Genomic DNA, 19,279 nt, shown 5'->3' with positions numbered 1-19,279 from the left:
TGCACAGAATTTACAGTATCCTTCCCCTGCTATGCCCATCTAGCCACAACCACAGGACTGGTTGCTAAAAACTTTGAATCCCACCCCTGCAGCAGAGTAATGTTACATTCCATATTCAAGCTAGGTTACATTCCTGAGAATACATCACAAGCAAAGATCCTTCCCTGATAAAATGAATTAATAGTTTAACATTAACTCAACAGAATGCAAAATGCTGTACAATTTAATTTTTGTGAATGAACAGAACTTGTAGTAAGATACTGTGTTTCCCTGAAAATATGACCTACCTCAAAAATAAGCCTTAACCTGATTATTTTGGGGTGGATCTAATATATGCCCTACCCCAGAAATAAGCACTAGTGAAGGGGGTGGGCATGGCCAGCACAGGAGGCAGCCATTTCCTTCCCCACCTCATGGCTTCTGGGCCCCTTAATTGTGGCCCGTGGATCAGCTGATCCAGCAAGAGCTGGGAGTTTTGTCTCTCCGGGTGCCTGTATATATTTCCAGTGCATTCTTGCTAGGCCAGCCTGCCCCAGTGCCAGGCAATCTTGCAGCTGAAGGCCCCTCTGTTCCACAGCTTACCTTGTGGCTATGGAGCAGGCAGGAAGCACGATTTGCGTTCCACCAGGCCTGGAGCTCCTGTGTTGTGTAAGCTGCTGCTACAATGCACATGCTTACGATTGAAGAAAAGCCCAGCCTGTCCCTTTGAAGCGATCAAATGTCTGTGTGTGTGAGAGAGAGAAAGAGAGAGAGAGAGAGAGAAAGAGAAAGAGAAATGACGGAGGGGAGTAACAAGAATTGCAGACAACACTGTTTGAAAGGGTTTCCTCTCCACCATTTCTCTTTTCTGCTCCACCCACCCACATGTCCACCCACTGCACCTGGGCCTGCCAGGCATCGTCCGCCCCAAACCAAGCGATGGGGAGGCTTTGGCACAGCACCCTTCTAGTGCCTGCTGCCCTGGCAAAGGCAAAGCTGAAACAGGCAGGGGTTGCACAGGGCTCCTTCAACGGCCTCCCCACTCCCGCCCCACTCGAGGTGGCCCATACATGAGGTGTGATTATGTGTTGAGTTTGGCATTTCACTTTTCTGTCTTTTGCAAACTTTTGGCTGCATGTAACGAAAGCAGCAGAAACAACAGAAGTCTTTCTTTCTTTCTCCCAAACTCCGCCAGAAATGAGTCAAGCAAGAATGTTCTGGAAATATCTCCAGACAAAGTTTCTGGCCCTCGCTGGATCAGCTGATCCACGGGCTGCAGTTTAGAGGCCCAGCAGCCATGAGGTGACCATGCTCACCACCTCCTGCATCTCCAAAAAATCAAATCGCCCCTAAAATAAGCCTAAGTGCTTATTTTCAAGCCTAAAAGGAAATACGACCCAGTTTTATTTTCAGGGAGACATGATGCATGCTGATCATTAAAATTTTGAAATCTAGATAATATTAAAGGTGACTTTAATGAATAATACGATTTTTATGTTGCTAGAATATAAGCTGCAGGAATTAACTGAGCAAAGAAGACATTTGGCCACTGACTTGGAGGCCACTTTAGATGATATACAAAATGTATGTCGCCATTATTCAGAAAGCACTACATTTATACGACCTTCTGGTAAGTACAGATCAATTAAGGATTCTAGAAAAAATGGTATTGATTTTACATATTGTTTTGTTACTGTAAACCTAGCAATTCTGTGATCCTGTCAAAGCGAGAAGGACAATTAGAGTCCCTCCTTCCTGCTTGGATTCAGACTTAACTTCATAATTCCAGTGTATCTACATTAAAAGTTATTTGTTTTCATGGCATTTATATTTTTGATACCTTAATCAAGCCTTGTGTCAGTGTGTTCTGAGGACCATATAGGTAGTCTTTGTTGAGTGATCATTAGTTCAGTGACTGTTGAAAGTTACATCAGCAGTGAACAAAGGGAGATAATGACCATTCTTTGTAGCTGCAGTATTGTAGCATCACCATGGTCATGTGACCAGGATTTGGTCCTTTGCAACCAGCTTGCAATTACAATGTCTGCAGCATCTTGCAGTCACACCATCTCAATCAACAACATCCACTGCTAGCTTCCAACAAGCAAGGTCAATGTAGAAACTGGCAGGAAGTCACAAATGGGGATTATGAGATTGTGGGACACTGCAACTGCAAAGGATGATGGCAACTGGAACTGCAACAAGTGCAATGGTCAGTTGGCATGGCTACATGTTTCTTAATGATGGAGTTGCAGGTCTCAATTACCATCATCAAGCCAGAACTACCTGTACTCTTCAGGTTTTACAATAATGAAAATGTATCTGGTCACTTAATCACATTTTCTGATGTATCATGCTGCAGATCTTTAATAGAAGGAGAGTCATCCCTTCAGCTGAAATGAAACATTTTAAGTAATAATATCTTCATTTGGTTTAACTCATATTCTGGATATGAACAGATGTTCATGTTTCTGACAGGGTCAGTGTTATGTCTGTGTTTCCTGTTAGTAAATTTGGGTTTAAATGTCAGTTTGATAGATTCCCAGAAACATTTAGTTTCTTTAGTTATGTTGATAAATTATGAGTCATCCTGTGAACCTCATGAAAAAAATTATTGCTATATCAATTTATCTCCTGAAATATTTTATATTTTTAATTCTTTCAAAGATAGCATTATAAATCCCTTTAATCCTATTCATCCAGCTAGATTTTTGGTTTACCCTACTATTTCTTTCAAGCTTATCAAACATAATGATTTTCCTTGTCCATCATCATCATGCATGACATGCACAAAAGCTGTGATTTTGTGAAGGCTGATTCTTTTCTTAAGTGGTGGGTAATCAATCTCAAGTAGTCTTGAGTTATTGATTTCTACTTCTTTTTAGTAATAATTCCGGATCCATGATTTGAGTGGCCACCTTTCACAGAAGTCCATTATTAACGTAATGATTTTCATTTTGATTAGCAAAGCTGATTCTCATTTTTCATATTCTTATTTGATAAAGAAAGTTATTTCTATAAGAGATCTATGTCATTGCCTTCTTACCTCATATACCTGTTTATTTAATGAATTTTTTATGGCCACCCAACTTGCTTTCAGTGACTCCAGGCAGCTTACAAAGATAAAAACCCAATATAAAAACAATAAAATGTAATAACCCCCATCTCCCTGGCAACAACAATCAGTCAATCAAATAAGCCACTTGATGGGTTCCATCCCACTTTGAGTTCCCTAGGCCTGTTGGCAAAACCAGGTCTTTAAGGCCTTGCAATAGAGTGTCAAAGTGGGAACCAGTGTTATCTTTATGGGGAGATGTTTCTGAAGGAGGAAGCCACAAGGGAGAAGTCCCTTCTTCTTGAACCTGGTAGATTATCTCTTTAGGAGAAGAAACCCATAGCATTATCTGCCCATCCTCTCTGGTAGGTATCTGTGACTGGGAAAAGAGAGTCCTTCAAATAACCTATGGTCCCAAGACATGTACAGGTAGTCCTTGACTTGCAACCGTTCACTTTGTGATCATTTGAAGTTACAGCGGCATTGAAAAGGTGATTTCTAACTGGTTTTCAACTTATGACTGTTGCAGCTTCCCCATGATAAAAATTAGTGGACTTTGCAAGTGGCATATATTTAGAATAGTTGCAGAGTCCCAGGATCTGTTCACCTTTTGTGACCTTCTGTCAGGTAAAGTCAATGGGGAAGTCAGATTCACTTAACAACTGTAGTGATTCAGTTAGCAAACTGTAGCAAGAAAGCTTGTCAAATGGAGCTAAACTCACTTAACGATTATCTCTCTTAGCAACAGAAATTATTAGCTCAATTGTGGTCATAAATTGAGGATTACCTATAGGTCTTTAAAAGTGACAATGAGCACCTTGAATTGGACTCAGAAGCAAATAAAATAACCAGTGCAGCTCTTGTAGGAGAATGACAATTAATTTAGGTATTTTTGTATCTCGAATGTTAGTGGTCTTGTGGAAGTTTGAAATGATGACAATTCTCTAAGTCATTTGTGAGAACTTTTATTCATATACCTCAAAAAGTAGATTAGTTTTATATTTGATTCTAGTTATCATCTTTCTTTGAACCATAACATTCTTATTATAATGTCAGTTTACACTTTAAACAAATCTGGAGTCAGTGTATATCCTTCTCATTCCATTTCTTATTCTTTGTTTTTCAAGATTTTCTTTTTATAATAATTTATTACCTCTAATGATTTCTCAGAAAAAATAGTCAAGGTTTTAGCATGAACTACATTCATATTTGGAACTGTTTTCAAAATTAAAGGCCATGCTAATTAGAATTATATTCAGCTTTTAATGTAAAATATAAATAATTCTATGTTCATAATTCGTAATATCAACATTTCAAATCATAGTTAATGTCATATTTTTATCTTTAAGAGTTTTATCTAAACATTGCAGCGTTAATAATCTCTAGTCAATGCTATAAATACCAATTTTTCAAACTAATATATGTGTTACGTATGTCTCATAATAATGTAACAAACAATTTTAAAGAAAAGAACAAAACCAAGAATTAAACACCTTGATGCATTGTGTGCAGTTTTAAGACCTCACACAACTATCCACTAGCAACTATCCCACTATATGTGAATTTGTCTAAATATAATAATTGGTTGGTTTTTAAGAACTTTTGAAAGATTCTATGTTATAATGTTAATAATATTTATTTTATTCTTAATAATAATACAGAGTTTAGAATATTTAAAATAATACATGACTTCTAAAATGTTTCTCAAGAGATTAATGGACAAACATTTCTGCTTGCAGAAAGAGAATTACATGAGTTGTTGATGAAAAAGCAACAGTTACTAGAAAAGCTGGAATCAAATGAAAAAGAGCTACAGGATGCTAAGGCTCTTGCAACTACCCAACCAGGCAGTATCAGTGGTATGTATCTAGGTTTTTGTATTATGTGAACAACAATATTAAACATTTAGGAAATTAGGAATTTCTTTAAATTAGTTGGGCCAGGGTTACATCTGCTTATCTATCTCAGTGTTACAGATATTGGTTGTAATGATATCATTCCAGGAGGGTGGAATGTTTTGGGTTTTTTTGGTTCATGGAGATACAGGAAACTGAACAAAGACACTTCACAATAGAGTTTTATTGTCTTCATTTGGTAACTAAATATGAGAAACTGTGAGTTAAGAGGTACAAATAATTATACTCAGGGGTGTGATACAACAGGGTTAATTACCGGTCAGGATTTATGAGCTTCCCTGCCCGCTGTGAGCTGCATGCCTGTTAATCGTTATTAGCACGAGAAGCAGCCTTTGAAACAGCCCTCATTTCTTGTTTTTTTAACTGCAGCTGTGCCTCGTTCAGCAGCTGAAGTTGAAAAATCAGGAAACAAAGATCAGGTAAGAGCCCGGGTGGGCGGGTGAGCAAAAACATTAGCAGACAGAGAACCGGTTCTATGTCTACTGCTTTTCAGAGCTACCGGTTCTACAGAGGTGGACAGAACTGGTAGAAACCCACCCCTGAATATATTATATATATTATTAAGATAGCAATGTCCAATTGTTGAAAAAAGAAGTTAATAGACTGATTTCAAAATGTATTATTTTTATTAAGTTATATATAATATTTCTAGATTATAAACTACAGGAACTAACCAAGCAAAGAAGATCTCTCATTGCAAATCTAGAGACAGTTACGCATGAAATACAAAAAGAATTTACATCTGAAGTTGTTTCTGTTGTGCATCCTGATGGTAAGTAGAACATAAATTATGTTTGTGAATTTTACAAGCATTTATTACGCATATAGTGCTTCCAAATTTTAACTGATCATTTGGGGATAACATACACACCACCTGGACTATACAGGTGGAAAATCAAGTGACATAGAATTGTTCTTCCTTTTCCTGATGAAACCTCATTTATTTAATTCCTTGACCATGTCCAAGAGTATCTTGTCTTTTCTCATTAAAATAAATAGTAATTAGAAACCTTATTCATCCTTTTCTCCTTTTTAACCTCATTATTTAACTTATTTCTAAAGGTAATTCTTCATATAGAAAGATTATTAAACTAATAACACACACACACACACACACACACACACATCGCACATTCTGTTCCTTCCCTGCCTAATTTTTAATTTATTTTGCTGTATTTTCATTATTTATTTTTATTGTTTCATTTTTTATTATTGTTATAATTACAATTCTTACAATTTTATGTTGACTGCTGTAAGCTGCCTAGAAAACCCCCCATGGCAAATTTTAAACAAACAAACAAACAAACATTTTGTATTTTAAAAAGCTTATTGTTTACCTTCCCACTTTTGCTTTTACTCTGTTTAACAATGGCAGAAACTTAACAAGTCAGTATAAATATTGAAATAATATAATTGAAAGTTATTGACTCAAAGAGCTATGTGACCTTCTATATTAGTACTTTTCCCAATGAGCTATGTGAAGAATCTGAAGATTTATATGTATAGAAGGAGCAAAGGAATAAACCCTATTCCAATCATCTCTATTGCCAAATTAATACAATGAAGGAGACTGGTTGTCCTTGAACATAAGCTATCCTGTGACCAGTTCTTAGCCAGCTACCTTCTCCCTCTAACATATCTATCAGACTGGGAACTCATGGATTATAGTTGCCACCAGATGTCAGCAAAGCATAACAATTGCTTTGCTCAGAGTCAGAATACAGGTAGTCCTCGACTTACAATCACAATTGAGCTCAAAATTTTTGTTGTTAAGTGAAACATTTGTTAAGAGAGTTTTGCCCCATTTTACAAACTTTCTTACCATGGTTGTTAAGTGAATCACCACAATTGATAAGTTAGTAACCCGGTGGCTAAGTGAATCTGGTTTTCCCATTGAGTTTGCTTGTGATAAGGTTGCAACATGATCTTGGGATACAACAACCATCATTAAATATGAACCAGTTTTTAAGCATCTGAATTTTGATCACATGATGATGAGGATGCTACAAATGTCATAACTGTGAAAAATGGTCATAAGTTACATTCTTTAGTGCCGTTGTAACTTTGAACAGTCACTAAATGAACTGTTTAAGTCAAGGATTACCTGTACTGAACAGTCAGTCTCTTCAGCTTTGCCTTTTCAACTGTGCTTTCTGAGAAATTCATGTCTTGCAAAAAAGATCAGTGCTGCTTTTCTTTATTATATTGCTCTTGTCTTCCTCCTGATGAAACGCATTTATTGGAATATTTCTCTTATTATGTATAAAATGAGTCTGAGTTTGGGAATGGTTGTGCATTAGTGAATTATCATTAAATATTATATTATTCTGAAGTCCAGTTCCAAAGGAAATTCTTCACTTGATAGTAATTTGATATGGATCATCAATTGATCATTTAAAGTAGACATAAATTTTTCCAGTAGTGCTAAATCAGATGATCACTTAATGACAAATATGTTAAAAGCCTTATGTTGTTCTCTCAAAGCTTCTACAACCTTTTGCTAGCAGAAATCAATTGAACCCCTCAAATAATTTGCCTCATTTCCCATTAAGGATTCAGAATCAGAATAAAGCTGGAAGGGACCTTGGAGGTTTTCTAGTCCAGCCCCCTGCTCAAGAAGGAGATTCTATACCAGTGTTGGCGAACCTATGGCATAGGTGCTGGAAGTGGCACACTGAGCCACTTCTGCCGGCATGTGAGAGTTCACCAGGAAGAGCCCCACTGTGCATGCGCCTGCCTCCGCCGCCCGACAGCTGATTGTTGGGTATCTGGTACTCGTGCAGGGGTGTGCGAGTGTGTGTGGGAGACACATGCGCATGCACAGAGACACACAGCACATGCATGCACAGAGACACGTTTTGTGCAGCAGGACTCACACGCGCATGCACAGATGGATGGCATGGGGTGATTACGCGCACATGCACAGAGATGAGCAGCATGCGGAGGTGATTGCATGTACATGCGCAGATGCATGGTGTGTGGTGGGGGAATTGTGCACAGGCGCAGAGATGTGCGGCTGGTGACGGGAGAATTGTGTGTGCATACACAGCCGTGCGGTGTGCAGCGGGGGATTGCATGCACATGTGCAGATGCACAGCACTCGGGGGGGATTGCGCGCGCATGAACAGGGAGTGTGCGGGGGCAGCATGCACTGCCTTCTGTGTGCAATTATCGGCACGGGAGCCGAAAAAGATGAGCCACCACTGTCCTATACCATTTCAGATAAGTGACCTTTCACTCTCTTCTTAAAAATCTCCAGTGATTAATCTCCCACAACTTCTGGAGGCAAGCTGTTCCACTTATTAATTGTCACTATTAGTAAGTTTCTCCTTAATTCCAGGTTGCTTCTTTCCTTGGTTGGTTTCTATGCATTGTTTCTTGTGCTCTGGTGCTTTGGAAAATAAATTGACCCCCCCACCTCTTTGTGGCAACCTCTCAAATACTGAAATACTGCTATCATATTCCCCCCAGTCCTTCCTTTCTCTAGACTAGCCAAACCCCAAGCCATGAAGTTGGAAAGGGTTAAAGGGGTTTTGTTATTACAGATTGATTTCTTATTCTGTATGATTGTATCACAATTAGGCTATTATCCATGTGTAATCTTTTGAGTGTAGCTTTCTCTCAATAATAGCTATTTCCTCAGCAATATTTGGAATTTTGGAAATCCTCTTATCTCTGATATTGGTAATATCTCTACAAGACTGATAGGGATGAAAAGAGTTTACTGGGGATACTCCCCTGGAGAAAAAAGTTGATATATTTTTTACTGCTTTTTAGATTTAACGTATATGTTATCAACTTCAGTTATTGAGAGTAACACTTTTTTTTTGGTAGAAATCTCTGGTGAAGTCCAGTGATGGGATTCATTTTTTTTTTACTACCGGTTCTGAGGGTATGGCTGGGTGGGCGTGGTGTGGTATGGGCGTGGCTTGGTGGATGTGGCAGAGGAAGAATACTGTAAAATCTCAATTCCCTTCCCACTCCTGGGGAAGGTTACTGCAAAATCCCATTCCCTCCCCACCCCACTAACCTGCTTTTCAGCTCTGTTCTCCTATGCAGGGCAACAAAAGAAGGCCCAGCCAATCAGCTGGGACTCAGGAGGCAGAGAATAGATGGGGGTAGGGCCAGTCAGAGGTGGTATTTGCTGGTTCTCTGAACTACTCAAAATTTCCACTATCGGTTCTCCAGAACTGGTCGGAACCTGCTAAATACCACCTCTGGTGAGGACCATTGTTTTCATACCTGTCTTTCTGTAAGAGCTTAAAGAAGCACTACAAAAAGAGGGCTATTATTTAAAAGTATAGATTGAAATGGCGAATTCTCATTTTGTAATATTCCTCGAACAATCTCTAGCTTAGACAGCAAATTTCACAATCTTCTAACTTTTTTATGTTCAGTTGTAATCTTCAAATTGAGTGTTAAAGCCTATACATTGTGGTATAAGCTTGAGATATGCTGGTGTAGTACCGCAATTAGGTTTATTTCCAGAGTTCCAGATAATTTATAAGACTTTCCGTTTCTCTTATTTTGCCTTTCTTCTGAACAACCCAAGATAAAGTTTCATTTAAAATTAACTTTAGTTGTTTGCTCCAAAAGAGGGCAAATTCAAAATCTCATGTAAACTCTGGCTGTCTCATCCTTCATATTCTCTGGAAATCCAAGAGCTGTTTTAATAGTTAATGCAACTTCAAAAGTAATACTAACTTTGCTGTGTTTTTTGAAATATTAATATGTTACAGAAATAGAATTATATGAGTTATCTGGAAAAAGAGAAGAAATACTGGGAAAGCTTGAATCTGTTCAGGAAGAATTATATGAAACTTCAGCTTCTGCAGCTATATATCCTGGCATTTTCAGTGGTATGTATTGATCAATTTCAAATATTATTTTTAAAAATAGGTCTTTTCTTTTAATTATTTCCCACTATTGAATAGAATTTTGATACAAAACAATATTTTAAAAAGGCAGTAAGAACTGAGGTTGTATTCCAAATTCAAGGAGTAAGCATCAATAGGTATCAATAAAACAGAATATATGTAGCTGAGAGTTGAAATGAGGAGTTGAACAGAAATGATGATGTTATCTAGTTTGGGTAATGAAATGCCTTCAAGGAAAAACCAAGAGATCTAAGTAAAGGATCATTTTTAAGCAATGGGAGGTTTGTAGTAGTGCTAAATCAAGAATTGTGTACTGCACTTTTAATAAAAACAGCAGGGTCATTGTATCTCCCCTATGAGGAAAGGTTACAATATTTGGCTTGTTTAGTTCTATAACCAGAATTAAATTTTGCAGAACATCATTATTATTCTGCAATACTTTTATACCACCTCTCTGTGTTTAATTACTTAACTCAAGGCAGTGAATAGTTCTTGTTCCTGTCTCCTATTTTCTCACTACACAACTGTGAGGTGAGGTAGGTTGAGGGAGAGTGAATGACCAAAAGTCAGCCTGCCAGTTTTCATGCATAAGGGAGGCCTCAAGGACAGTCTTCTGGTTTCTAAGTCAGCACCTTAACGTCTACATTACACATCTATGGATGAAACTAGTAGCTAGATATTTATTTGAAGCTGAAAGGACCGATAAGAAGAACATAAATAGCCTAACGGGGATTAGAAAATATGAATAAAAAAACCCTCTGTAATGTCTATTGTGTAGTAGTTTTATTTTTGGTCTAATATTCTATTGTGAAAAAGACTTTTTCTCAGGATGTTTATTTCCAGGATATTTTTAAGTAACTGTGGGGTCTAGGGGTTTATTTGCATCTATTCCTTCATTTTTTATTTTGTCTTATATTGGTGTAATTGTAATGCCCCGCCCACATTTCTTTTTCCTTTAAAGTCAGCATGTGATAAATTGGACAAACCCTGGCACTGTTTTTTAAATGATTAGTTTGAGTATCCTGTATTCCAAATGATCATTTCATATTTTGAACTACACTTTGGACACTAAAGGACCTTCATTGCTTCTATATAACAAATTTACTTTGCAACATGACAAGTAATGAGTATGAATAATAAGTATGAAAGGTTTTTGAAATAAAGTTGACATGCAGTGAATATTGATTATGACTAATTATGAACCATGAAGTCATTTTTCATTTCTAGCAACCACACAGTTATTCTCTCCACAACAATCTGTCCCTAACTTGGCCTTGAAAATCTTCCAGCAATGCACCTGTCACCATTGTAACATCCACCTTGCTTCTGGTTGTTGCCTTCCACGTTTCCCAGCATTAGAACTTTCTGTATAGGTATACAATGCATAATAAATAGGTCTAAAGTAGGATAATTTGAACCTGGTTATTTGTGCCTCAAATGAGAAGTATAGATTGACCAATATTGTAAATATTATGAATACAACTACTAATATTTAATTTTCCAGAGAAAATAAAACTTCCCAGAATCCCTTGATTGAGTTTGATGGTTATAGAAATTTAATGAATGAAGAGTATAGTAGAGCAGTCTACAGCATTGTGTATAGCACAGCTTTTTCAATATATATGATCTGATTTTTATAGAGCAAACATTACATAAACTTTCTGAGGAAAAAAGATATTTGATTGACGAATTAGGGCAAACTACTATTAATCTACTGAAAGCAAAGAGTGTTGCTTCAGAAAGAGGTATAATTGGAAAATCTATTGGTAAGTACAAATTAAATGAATCTATGTTTAAAGTAAGCATTAACTGTAGGTATTTCTTCACTTTCACATATTATGCCACATTGACATTATTGAAAGAGTCCATAAGTCGTTCATGTTACGATCATGAAAAACTTTCATCCATTTAAAAACCATTCTCAGAGGCAAAACAGTTGTAATAAAATATTTTTCTTTGGATAACAGTAAGCTTCTTTTCTGGGAATTTATGTTCTGTTTAGGTTGTTGGCTCACCCAGGAATAAACATGATACAAACACAAAAATGAGCACATTTAAAATGTAGGTTGAGGGAAATGTGTTAAGTTTCTAATATCAGCTTTTAATGTTAGGTTTGCAAATAAGATCAGTACATTCTTTAAGCCAAGTAAACTTTTGGCAAGACTATGAAACATAGGAACATGGCTTAAGAGCTCCGAATACTTTAATAATAATTAGTTGAAAAGTGAGTGGCTTATACAAGGGTCCCTCAGATAGAACTCTTCTATAGAACCTGCTACTTGATATTTTAATTGAAGATGGTGGAGAGAATGTACTCATTGAACTACGGGTTCTTTATGAAAAGCTGCATTTTAAATAAATATATCCCAGCATGTGGCACTGGTTTTATAATCATAATTAAGACACCAGAAATAGGAGTAAATATAGTGCCACCTAGGATGTTCCACACAATTTTGTTTGATTCTAGACAAAGATAAATAAATTCCAGTATTTAAGCCTTCAATATTGAAATTAGGGTTGTAAAAGGGGAATTAACTTATGTGACTGAATAACTTCTTGGCATTAGATAGTAAGAGTAAGAATGATAACAGTATGCCCCACAAATATTTCCTATTCCCATTTTCATTCTGAGTTCTTGGCCCAGCAATATAGTGCTGCTTCTTTTGGAGAGCCTTGGAGGGCCATTGGAGGGCCTTTGCATTTTGCAATTTTGAAACCTCCCAAAATACCCCCCCAAATAAACTGATGAGCTGTATTTTGGCACTTTAGATTATTAGGGGTTTGCTTCTTCCAGGTTTTGGGGAAACACTAAATAAACAGCCATGCTTATTTTGATAATAGGTCTTTGCCTAAAACCTTAAAGACTTGGAAAGTAGTTTCAACTCCAAAATTATACACTTCTTTAGTCCATTGTTACATAAATACTATCTTTATGACTTCTCACAATCTTTTAAAATAAACATATGTACTTTCCAATACTGATGTAAAATACATGAAGAAGTTATTTCCCTACAAACAAAAGCATGCTAGATTGAGACTTTTACCTCATCCTTCCAAAGAGATAACTGAAAGGGAGAAAATTGACTTTCGTTTTTGTTCTATTGTCTGAAATTTGGTTTTTTTTTCTTAGTTTTTGGTTTTCTGTTTAAATGGAGTTGTATAATGGTGTTGTAAAACAAATGCAAGACAAGAAATAGTGACACTGTCATGAAGTTACCTGAAAATATTAGATATCTTCATGGCAATGTCACTATTTCTTTGCCTTGCATTTGCCACTTTAATGAAATGATCCAGGTGTCATTTTTAATGATGTGGGACATAATTGTACTTTGTTTTCATGAAATAATTTAAAAAACATTTTTATTTTTAAGAAAAGGGATTATATGACCTATTAATGAAGAAGAAAGAATTGCAAGAAAAGTTGCAGTCCAATGAAAAGGAAATTGTGGAAGCTCAGATTCTTGCATCCATCCATCCAGGCATTATCAATGGTAAGGTCGCTATACTGCCTCATGATTTAAAGACTTGAACAGGAATTATTACTAATACTATTATATCATTCATTCATTCATATACTGTTTTTCCTTCCAAAAGAAGTAGAGGCGTGTACAAAAACTAAATATATTAAAAATTATCTTCCATAAAAAGCATTTTGTTAATTTAGGTGAAAATAAAATAATATATAACAATAGGGTTGCAATAATTAAAAGATTATTGTTCTTACCACAGTTATAAGCCTGAAAATGCCCAAGGGAATAACTATAACTTCAAATGAGATTTTAAACTATACAATATGGATAACAGTGGTAGCTATTTTGGAAGATGAATCTCTAGTTAGGAAACTGGTAGTAAGAAATCTGTGACAAAAATGTATATCTTTTATGCATATATAAGAATTTCTTTCTTGTGCATAGAAACCACTTTCACATTGAGAAATCCATATCATTTCTTTTATATAGAAAGGAACACCAACACATATCACCCATTTTCTTTGTCTCTTCATGCATATAAAAGTAATAATACATGCTGCATTGGGTAAAATAAGAATAGAAAAGTTTAACTTGAAATAGAAGGAAATTAATCTGAAAGGAAATGTGTTAAACATTACCCAAAAAAGCATTATAATTTACCAGATGAACATCCCCTACCAAATTATTAAAGATTGCTAATCATAGCTTTCGGCTACATTCCTTTTTTCAAGAACACCTATTGTCAGCTAATGCAAATCCTTTGCTCTTCAAATTAGTAAGCAATTATTTGAAGAAAATAATTCATCTTTTGCTGCCAGAATTAAGTATTGATTATGTGATAGTATAAAAAAAATTAGGAGACATCGATTGGCCAAGGCTACCGAGTTTTCTTTCCACCCCATCATACTAGGTTTCATTACTTTCCCACCACCTTGCCCCATCCTGCATTCAGGCTCCATTCTCTCTCAATGATTTGCGTGATTTGGAAAAGAGGCCTTAGGAACCATCATGAAAACAAGGGAGAACAAAACCCTAGCAAAACTGGCATTTTGAAAAGCTGTGAGCCTCAGCATTTTAGGTTTTTCTTCTCCATAGGATGCGAGTGAAAGAAGTAAATTTGAGGGTGGAAAACATTAAAGGCTCTGAACTTTTCTGAATGTCAACTTTTCTAGCATTTTCACCAGATTTGAGAACCATTTTCTTCTGCCTTAAAGGAAGGGCAAATCCCTTGGTGCACTAGGGCAGTGGGCATCAAATCTTCTGTCCCTTCCATTTCCTGCCAGTTTCCAAAGCTGGCAGAGAAGATTGCAGATAGCAGCCACATGATTGCAGGGTATTTGGCAACCAGTCATAAATGTCATCAGGTGGCCAGTATTTAATCTTCCTAAATCTCTGCTGCTCAATAAAGGTGCCTTGTATACAAATCTGATGAGCACCTCTAAAGGTAGATATATAATTGGAGAGAAGTCCTAGTCAGTTATATCTAACCTTGAAGGAAAATACTTCATAAATTTAATTATGAGCAGCAGAAAAAGTTTTTCAGATGAGTTATTCAACTTGTGCAAAAATAAACTGCAATATTGAATAGAAACCAAATGAATATTTATTGGAACCATCCACCAGAGTGTCTATAATCTTTTTTGAGTGCCAGAAGTTTGAAATTTCTCAGATAAAATAATTATTGTTTTGCACTAAAATAGAGTATACTTGGTTACATTCTAAACATACTTCCATGATTAATTTCTAAAGATGATTTTATGAGCCAACTTCTGATCATATTGAAGGGAAAATTAAGAAGGGTCTATTGAAGGTATAGATCTTGTGTCTGCAGACTATCCAAGAGACTGAAAATCCAGCATAGCAGAAAGTAGATGGAAACATTTCCACAAATGTCTCCAGGGTCCTCTCCTCTCCCCCGCCAGCTGTTTTGGGCATTTTAGCTATTTTCCCATTTCTGTATTCCCACTGCTGTTTTCCAGTGGTGGGATTCAATTTTTTTTTATTACCAATTCTATGAGTGTGACTATGTGGTCATGTGACTGGGTGGACATGGCCAATTTAGCAGTTCATTAAACAATATACAGCAGCCCCCTTTTCTAGTCTTCTTTTTAAAACTGCATGAAGTTTTTGCACTGGGGGGAGAGGTTGGCAATGCCTGGGGAAGGAAAGGCATGCTTTCCACAGGTCTCATTGTTATATTTAAAGGACCAGATAATGTTATTATGTTGGGAGGTTCATTGGTGAAGCGATAGTGACTGGATGTGCAATGTTCACTAGTGCAGTAACTGGAGTTGGTAAATTGACAGGTGTGGTGAGTGTTAATGGAGAACTGTTGGGCTGGAGATGTTAAATGTGCTCAAAACATTGGCTCGGCTTTTCATATTGATTGCAGCAGCCACAATGTGAGGAACTGCTCCTTTGGTAATAAGCCGTGGTGGGATTCAAATTATTTAACAACTGGTTTTCTACCCTAATGATTTCTTCCAACAACCGTTTTACAAACTGCTTAGAAAGTTAACAACTGGTTCTCCCGAAGTGGTGCGAACTGGTTGAATGCCATCACTGGTTCTTAGGGAATTTTGCCCCATTTAACAACCTTTCTTGTCACAGTTGTTAAGTAAGTCACTGCAGTTGTTAATCACACAGTTGTTAAGTGAATATGACAGAAGGTTGCAAAAGTTGATCACATGATCATGGGACGCTTGAACTGTCATAATATGAATCAGTTGACAAGCATCTGAATTTTGATCATGTAACCATGATGATGCTGCAATGACTGTAAGTTGAAAAGCAGTTGTTTCAGTGCCATTGTAACTTCAAATTGTCACTAAATGAACTGTTGTAAATTGAGGACTACTGGATTTGGCTTCCTTTTGAACATGTAATTTCCAGAATAAAGTTATTGGCCTCATGAAATGGAAGGTGGGAACAGAAGGGAGGAAGAAATGGTTGTTAAATCGAGGGCTATCTCCAGAATTCCCCAGCCTTTTTTTTCTTTTGCTGCAGATCCCATATCCAGAGTCAAGATCAAAAGATGAGACAGTATTTTATCAATAAAATGTAATTTTGAATTATTCACTTTATATGATCACAATCTTAAAAATCAGACCTACAGAAGTAAAGATATAGGCAGATTTTAAGTAAGAAAAGCTAGAATATTTGCTAGCTGCTAACCAATCTCCCTGGTCCTAATACATATACTAGCTAAATGACAAGTTTCACACAACACAGCAGGAATAAATTGACATAGACTACAGGTAGTCCTTGACTTGCAACCATTCATTTACTGACCATTCAAAGTTAGAACAACACCCTGTCTGAAAAGGACCCTCCAAAAAGAACAGACTTGTAGGCAGCAAACCAGACACAAATCCCAAGGAGGGCCATCTGTTCCAAACCCTGAAACCTGATTAGTCCACACAGACCGAAACCTGATTGGATAACTAAATGGCCATGATTGGTGCGCTAAGAATCAACCGCGATTGGCCGAGCTGATCGCAGGAGATTCAAAGCCCTGTCATTGGCTGCCGAGCTGCGAGCAGGTCTTGAACAGAACTGTATACTGAATAAAGAGCTGAATGTTCATTTTTGGTCTCGTGTTTCTGTGGGGACCAATCTACCCGATCTAACACTGGCGACGAGGATAGGATCGTGAGACAAGAGACCAACCAAGCACATGGCAAAGCGGCAAAAGACGACCGACAAGATGGCCAGCAGCACCGTGCCACCCGCACCCTTCAACCAGGCTGCTGAAGATTGGGAATCCTACATTGACCGATTCCTAATGTTCCTGGAAAGCAGCAATCTGAAAGATGCCAATGGACAGAAAAAAAGGGCCGTGTTCCTGACACACTGCAGGCCTGCAGTGTTCAAGATGGCAAAGGCCCTAGCCAAACCCGATGATGTAAAAGTGATGGACTGGGCCGATCTCGAACTGTTGCTGCGGAACCACTATGCCTCCGCCATGCCCACCCTCATCAGAAGGCACGATTTTTATCAGCGGGACCAGAAGTAGGGTGAGAGTATCAGTGACTTCGTGGCTGAACTGAGGGACCTTGGGGGCATGTGCAGGTTCACCGATATGGATGAGGCCCTGCGAGACCACATCGTCCTTGGACTCAAGGACCCCATTCTGCAGAGTTGGCTGATGGCAAGGGACGACATTTCCCTCACTGAAGCCCTCGCCAAGGCAACTGCAGCCGAAGCGACCAAGAAATCGGTGGCTCAGATGCGGCAGGCGAGTGCAGCGGACCGGCCAGCAACAATCGAGACGGCCCTGGCGAAACACACAGAGACCAGCCACCGGGCGATCACCACCATCCACCACGGTGACGTTGATTCCCTATCCTACACCGAAGACGAGGAGGAAGAGATCCACCGACTCCAGGCGGAACGTGACCGGCAGGGGCGGAGAGGAAGTAAGTCAGGGTTCCAATGTGCCGGCTGCGGAGGCGATCACCCCCGCTCAGAATGCTATTTCCTCAATGCTATCTGTCGGCATTGCCACAAGCGGAGGCACATTGCCAAGGTATGCCAGAACAAGCGGAAGTACAGCCCCCGATGACGAGATGGCAGCCCCCGGCGACAAGACGGCACCACCCCAGCACCAGAGACCGCCACACCGAGAGCCGATGGAGCTGAGACGGCCGAAGCAAGCAGCTCAGCAAGGCGCAACGGAGAGAGGAGACCCATCAGATGGTTGTCATCGGCCACTCCTTGACCATCGACGCCCGGAGGGTGCATGTGGAGGTAGGCATCGAGGATCAACCATGTGAGATGGAGGTGGATTCCGGATCCTACCTCTCCATGGTTTCCTGGCGCACAATCAAACACCTGGTGCCTACCATCCGCCGCCATGAGCTGGAAAATCAAAAGCTGACCCTAAAGGACTATCAGGGAAACCGTATTCCTGTAGTCGGAACTGGACATTTCAAAGTAACCTTTAAAGGGCATACCGAGGTGCTGCTGCTCACCATCGTGGACAGAGACCGCCCAAGCCTGCTGGGGCTACAGTGATTCACACCATTGGGCATCGAGGTGATGGGCATCCACCACATCAACAAGGCGGACTGGGAAGCGACGCTTGTGAGGGGCTTCCAAGAGGACTTCGACGACACCCTAGGCAAGTACCGGGGGACCCCAATCTCTTTCAATCTAGACCCAAACATCGCCCCAATCTGCCTTAAACTGTGGCGAGTGCCATTCGCACTCAAGCCCAAGATCGATGAGCAGTTAGATAAGCTCATCGCACAAGAGGTTTTAGAACTGATTGACCATGGCCGATAGGAGACATCCATAGTCACCCCCATCAAGCCAGATGGGTCCATAAGAATTTGCGGTGGCTACAAGGCTAACCCTAACCCTAAACCTAACCCTAACCCTAACCCTCAACCACGCACTGCAGCCTAGTGCCTACTCCGTCCCAGTAGTACAGCACCTCCTGCACTCACTGGGGGGAAGCCAGGTCTTCGCAAAGCTCGACCTGGCACAAGCCTACCAACAACTGCCGGTTGATGCTACCACTGCAGAGGCGCAAACTATCGTGACCCACCGAGGGGCATTCCAATGCAACTGACTCCAATTCGGAGTCAGCGTGGCGCCAGGGGTCTTCCAGAGCCTAATGGAAAGACTACTCCAAAGGATAAAAGGGGTGGTGCCATATTTTGATGATGTCTTGGTGGCAGCTACAAATAAAATGCAATTGGAAAACTGCCTAAGGGGGCTACTACAAAAATTCAAAAACTTGGGGCTTAAAGTTAAAAAAGAAAAATGTCAGCTTTGTACCGAGTGGGTCGAATTCCTGGGCTACCTCCTAGACAAGCACGTCGGGGCCATCCTCAGCTACACGCTGCCAGACGGAAAAGAAGCACTCATCGCTTTCTTTTCAAGAACACTCTCCAAACTGGAAAGAAATTATAGTCAGCTGGACAAGGAGGCCCTAGCAGTCATCTCCGGCGTGAAAAGGTTCCACGAGTACCTCTA

At 38.9% G+C, this 19,279-nt stretch overlaps 1 protein-coding gene across 1 annotated transcript in view; it reads left to right on the top strand.

Annotated features, from left to right (window-relative positions):
* CCDC7 (coiled-coil domain containing 7) overlaps positions 1–19,279 on the top strand; it is a 256,642-nt gene that overhangs the window by 163,397 nt on the left and 73,966 nt on the right. The window contains exons 40-45 of the mRNA XM_087917690.1: positions 1,484–1,609; positions 4,774–4,893; positions 5,603–5,722; positions 9,690–9,809; positions 11,468–11,593; positions 13,199–13,318. Of these exons, the coding sequence (XP_087773816.1) occupies positions 1,484–1,609; positions 4,774–4,893; positions 5,603–5,722; positions 9,690–9,809; positions 11,468–11,593; positions 13,199–13,318 (732 nt within the window). The remainder of the gene's footprint in view (positions 1–1,483; positions 1,610–4,773; positions 4,894–5,602; positions 5,723–9,689; positions 9,810–11,467; positions 11,594–13,198; positions 13,319–19,279) is intronic.

Source organism: Pseudonaja textilis, chromosome Z (genome assembly GCF_049901715.1).
Source record: "Pseudonaja textilis isolate UNSWEBS1 chromosome Z, rPseTex1.2, whole genome shotgun sequence".
Lineage (NCBI taxonomy): Eukaryota > Metazoa > Chordata > Lepidosauria > Squamata > Elapidae > Pseudonaja > Pseudonaja textilis.
Note: the sequence above shows the minus strand (reverse complement) of the source record. Positions and strands in the feature narration are given on the sequence as shown.